We start from the raw sequence: 5,716 nt of genomic DNA, 5'->3' as shown, positions 1-5,716 counted from the left end.
GGCTGGCATGTGGTGCTGGGGGATCGAACCGCGGTTCCTGTGCTTTGCCAAGCTTGTTCCAAGTAGGTGCTTTAGACCACTGAGCCATCTCGCCAGCCCTGCATACTCTCTTCTTAGTGGTTATTTGTTGTATAGGATGCAGACATGATATCCCATTTACAAACACTATTAGAACAAATCTCTATTCATTAAGAGAATGTAGCTATACGCCTATACTAACCCTTTTGAATACACAGACACAAAATGGTCATTCATCTCTATCCCCCTTTTTTGTTTAGTTCCATCATTTAAATATTATTTTTTATTTTTTCCCATTATTTTATTGACAAATAGCAATGAGACAGTTTCAAATCAAATTGGTAGGGCAATTTCAGTAATTAACACATTGCATCCTGTCTCCCTAGTGGTTATTTGCTGTACAAGATGCAGACATGATATCCTATATACAAACACTATTACAACAAATCCCTCTATTTATTAAGAGAATGTAACTGTATATCCTAACCGTTTTGAATGCACAAATATAAAATGGACATCCATTTATATATCCCCATTTTTGTTTAGTTCCATCATTTGAATATTATAGGTGTGTAAACTCAGCAAAATATTCTAAAAGAGTCCAGTAATCCATAATAGTATTGGGTCTTCTGCTTCACTGGCAGTATCAGAAATTGTTGACCTGAGTCCCCTACAGCTCAGCATAACATGGCTTTACTTTTTATACTTCATTTTTATACTTTTCTGCTGGATGGTTAAGACCAAGATAAAGCAAGACCTATGCAACAAGAGTTGTAGCTTTTCGGTCTGATAAGGTCAGTGTAATCCCCTCAGGATTTATCCTGAGATCCTGTACCTCAGATTGTAGATCCTTTGTCAGTGTCAGCCTTGTGGATGAGTCACGGCCATTTCTTGGCCAATGTGCTCTTTATGAAAGCCTGACAGAATGTTTTCTCTCCAAGCGACTCTCCTTAGGCACACTATACACCATCAATCATTTTGCTTCTGGCTACTTTTTGAAAGCACAAAAGATTTATTACCGTCTTAACTTTTTATATTGCCATTTTTTTCTTTCCTTCATGCATATTTCTTAAAGGATAATGATAGAGAAAAACATTTAGCATTTTAAAATGGCACTTTATTAGGATAACAAGATCCAGAAGTTGAATAATGAAGTAACAGTAAAGTTAGTTGAGAATAAGAGGTAAATGTCAAAAGGATCCTACTTTGGTTTATCTTTTTTCCATAGAGGAAGAGAAGTATTGCTGAATAGTTTATTGGAAATGATTGGTCTGGCCTTCTCTGCAAGATAAAGGAAAAGCATAATAATCTAGTACTTTTGTATGTATTTAGAGTTTTTATTACTGTTTGGGCCATTGTAAAATATGTACATCGGAGTAATTGGAGACTGATGAATTATTTTCTTCCTTTGATTTGCCAGTTTAGATGCAAAGGCCACAAGTATTCAAGTGGTTGTTAAAGAGGGAGGTCTAAAGTTGATTCAGATTCAAGACAATGGCACTGGAATCAGGGTAAGTAACACCTCAAGGGAGCAGGGTATTCCTGTGCTTTGTGTGATAACTGTGGGAAAAGCCAAAACTTTTCCCTGTTCTGACTTTAGACTTTTGTAGATGAGATTTTTGAGTGAAAAATTCAACTGCAACAGTAATTATATATTGAGTACCTGTAGGCACTGTTCAGAAGATATGGTAGTGATATAATACACAACATTATTTTCTCTTCTGATGCTTCCATTATAGTAGTGGGGAACAAACAATAAACAAACTGGTACAGTAGATACTGTACTGTGCCAGGTGGTGTGAGAAACTAAAGCAGAGTAGAAGATAGGAATGAAGAGTGACACAATTTAAGTTGAATGGTTCTGCAAAGCTTTAATATGGGTGGGATATTTAAGGAGAGGCCTGTGAAGATCAAGAAGCAGATCATGAGACTCCAAAGAATGAATGTTCTGGGCAGAGAGACTTAAGAGAAAGACCATAAAATAGAAACATTCCTGACATGTTTAATGACTAGCAAGGAGGCCAGTGTATCAGAACATCATGAACAAGGGAAGAGTAACAGGAAGTGAGATCTGAGGGAAAGCATGCAGGACCTTGAGGCCCATGGTGACATCTTTGGCTATTACAGTGACTAATAGGACACAACTAGATGGTTTTAAGCAAAGTGGTACATGATTTGGTGCATTTTATGTACATCTTTTTTCTGCTTTGTGGAAAGTAGACTGCAGCAGGACAGGGTGGAAGCAGTGAGGAGGCTCTTGCAACAATCCAGGAGAAGGCAACAGTGCCTTGGACTAGTTTAGTTATAGTAAAGATGTAAGAAGTAGTGAGGTTCTGAGTTAATTATAAAGGCAAAAGCTCTCAGAACTTGTTGATACAGAATGTGACAGGAGTCTTGGCCTATGTATATTTCAAGGTCTTGACCTATGTAAATGGAAAAAAGTTCTTTTTTTTTTTTTTTTTCTTTTCAAAGTTTTATTGATAAACATATAGCAATGGAAAAAAGTTCTTTACGGGGATGGGAAAGATTATGGAAGAAGCAGGTTTGGGGGAATGTAAGAAGTTATTTAGGGGTCCGGTCAGATAGCTCAACAGACTAAAGTGCCTGCTTAGGCAGATGCATTTGCCAGGGGTTTGATCCGTGGCCTGCTGTGCCAGCCCCACCCCTGGGTATGCTTGAGACTAGGCTTGGTGGTACATGCCTGTAGTTCCAGGACTTGGGAGGCTGAAAAAACAGGAGGATCACTATGAGTCCAAGCTGTGTAGTAAGACCCTGTAGACTGTGTACTAAATACATTTTAAAAATAAAAAAGTTCATTTGGGGGATATGTTAAATTTAAGGTAGTTTAAGATATGAAATGAAATAAGCTGGGAAAAAAAGGGACAAATATTTGATTCTTTTATATAGTGTAGAATGTAGAAAATTAGAATGATGGTTTTGAGGGACCAAGGAAGAGTTCTTAATGGGTGTAGAGATTCAGTTTGGGGAAGATGAAAATGTTCTGGACATGAATGGTAATGATGGTTGCACAGTGGTAGTGATGTAATTAATGCCACTGAACTGCAACTCTTAAAAATGGTTCAGTGAAAGTTTTATATGTATTTCATTACAGTTTAAAAAATTACCTAGCTGGACATGGTGATACATACTTATAATTCCAGCTACTCAGACTGATGCAGGAGGATTGCAAGTTCAGGGCAGCCTGGGCAACACAGTTGAGACCTTGTCTCAGAAATGAGATATAAAAATCTGAGGATATAGCTCACTAATGAAGAGTTTCTGAAGCCTGTGTAAGGCTCTAGATTCAATTCCCAATATCCTCTCCCCCCCAAAAAAACAGTTATCTATAGATTTGAAGTAACATCTTCTAATTTTCAAAAAAGGCCATGATACTGACTGAAATTATTAAGATAGTGAGTATGGACAGAGCAGAGTTCTAAGGATAGAGAATCCTGGGTGATTCTAGTGTCAGCACATGGAGACATGAGGTGGAAGCAGCAGATGACACTGAAAAGGAGCAACCTTACAGCAAAGGAGGATGTCAGGACACTGGTATTCTGAATACCAAGTGAGGAAGTTACTGCTAATTTAAAAACTCTGCTAAGAGGAATTCCTTCCCAGATTAAATCAATGAAGTGGAAATTCAGAAAGTATTGGAAGAGTGAGTAACATAATTATTCATTCATTTTCTGTGTCTACTAGAAAGAAGATCTAGATATAGTATGCGAGAGGTTCACAACAAGTAAACTGCAATCCTTTGAAGATTTAGCCAGTATTTCTACTTACGGCTTTCGGGGTGAGGTGAGCTAAAGTTTAAAGAAATATGTAAACTATCTTGTGGATGACATTGTCATTTGTCCGCAGTGTTTCTCAACAGGTAAATAAGATTTGCTGTTTTTGCCAGGTATGGCATTGCAGCCCTTGGGAGGCTTAGACAGGAGAATCACAATAAGTTCGGGCCAGTCTGAACCCATACTAAGAGACCTTGTTTCTTTTCTTTCTTTCTTTTTTTTTTTTTTTTTTGCAGAACCGGGGATTGAACTCAGGCCCTTGCGCTTGCCAGGGAAGCACTTAGTCCACTGAGCGGTCTCCCCGGCCCAAGACCTTGTTTCAAAGAAACAAAAACAAATGAGCAAACCAAGATATGGTGTTTTTTACTTGTTAAATATAGTGGTACTATGGTTTACAGGCTTAATTTGTTGTATGATTTTGGCTACATTTGTGTTTGTCTGGGAAAGATCGCCACGATTATGTTTGTCACCCATACAGAGCTTACAAACAAAAATTTTGCCAACCACTTGTGTTTTTTTTTTTAAATGTTTATTTATTTATTTATTGTGTGTGTGTGTGTGTGTGTGTGTGTGGCCAGCTCAGCCCACCAGGGGGCGGGGCTGGCTGGCATGTGCTGGGGGATTGAACCGTGGCTCCTGTGCTTTTGCTTAGTTTAGCTTGTTCTAAGTAGGTGCTTTAGACCACTGAGCCATCTCACCAGCCCCCACTTCTGTTTTTAAACCAAACTATTTGCAACAAAAGTGTTCATGAACCATAAATTTGCACAGACAGTGCTACCTTGGCTCATGAATTAATTCTTTCCATGATTCTGGTTGCAAAAGTGGAATTAATCTTGCAATAAAATAATGAAAAGAATCAATTTCACGGGTTGGCAAGATAGCTCAGTGGATTAATGCCTGCGTAGGCAAGCACAGGGCCTAGGGTTCAATCCCCAGCACCACAGGCTGTGCTGGCCGTATCCCCAAGCACATTGAGCTGGCCACAGAGACTAGGCATGGTGATGCATGCCTGTAATCCCAGCACTCGGGAGGCAGAAAACAGGAGGATCACTATGAGTCTGAGCTGTGTAGTCAGACCCTATACCAAATACATTTAAAAAGAAAAATGTTAGTTTTGTACTGTCGGTGACCCACCAATTATAAAATTGATAGTTAACTTTTTTTTTTTTTTTTTCTCAGTCAACATTTTTATTCATCTGACCCCAGGACCCAGCAGGCCTAACCCAGATAGAATCAGACCCAGCCCACCCAGCAACTCTCTTCGCAGCTCAGCCCCAGATGAAGCACTCGCTGTGGGAGGATGGGTCCGGCTATGTGGAGTCCAGGCTGGATAGACACCTTCCCCACACAGCGAAAATTGATAGTTTAAAACAACACAATGTTTATTGTTTACATTTCTTAAGATCAGAAGACATGGGTCTCCTTATGCTGAAACCAAGGTTTTGACAGAGGTCTGTTCCTTCCTAGATATCTTAGGGAATGAGAGGAACTGTTTAGGTATTTTGAGGAAACTGTTTAGTCATTTTAGGCCTCTCTTCTGTTTTTAAATTTATGTATTACCTTAATTTTTAAAAATTAAAAGGCAGCTGTGACCCAGTATCTGTAATTTGGGACAATTTAAATCAAACCAAGATCATCTTGAGGACTGTTATTGTGACCCCCAAATTGTTCATAATAGAGGCTGCCTTAGTCAAGATCTAGAAACACAGTTTCATCTGGACTTTGCGACCTGTGGGTCATTTTCCAAACCATGGCCTCCAAGAGCTTTAGCCTAACTATGGACAATCTTTAGGATTATTATTTCACTGTGACTAAACAAGGAAGATCTATTTAGGGATTTCTTTGTGCTAGCAGAGGTTGTAATGCACTCGCTCTCTCTCTGTCTCTGTCTCTCTCTCTGTCTCTCT

General features: G+C 39.0%; 1 protein-coding gene across 3 annotated transcripts in view; it reads left to right on the top strand.

The window, feature by feature from the left end:
• Mlh1 (mutL homolog 1) overlaps window positions 1-5,716 on the top strand; it is an 81,307-nt gene that overhangs the window by 2,129 nt on the left and 73,462 nt on the right. For 2 of the 3 annotated variants that reach the window (XM_023719779.1, XM_004635249.2), the window contains exons 2-3: window positions 1,439-1,529; window positions 3,721-3,819. In XM_023719779.1, the coding sequence (XP_023575547.1) occupies window positions 1,439-1,529; window positions 3,721-3,819 (190 nt within the window). The remainder of the gene's footprint in view (window positions 1-1,438; window positions 1,530-3,720; window positions 3,820-5,716) is intronic. The other variant, XM_023719780.1, reaches the window with a different exon arrangement.

This window comes from Octodon degus, unplaced genomic scaffold, assembly GCF_000260255.1.
Source record: "Octodon degus isolate 3935 unplaced genomic scaffold, OctDeg1.0 scaffold00071, whole genome shotgun sequence".
Lineage (NCBI taxonomy): Eukaryota > Metazoa > Chordata > Mammalia > Rodentia > Octodontidae > Octodon > Octodon degus.
The sequence above is the reverse complement of the archived record's forward strand: the minus strand, read 5'-3'. Positions and strand labels throughout refer to the sequence as shown.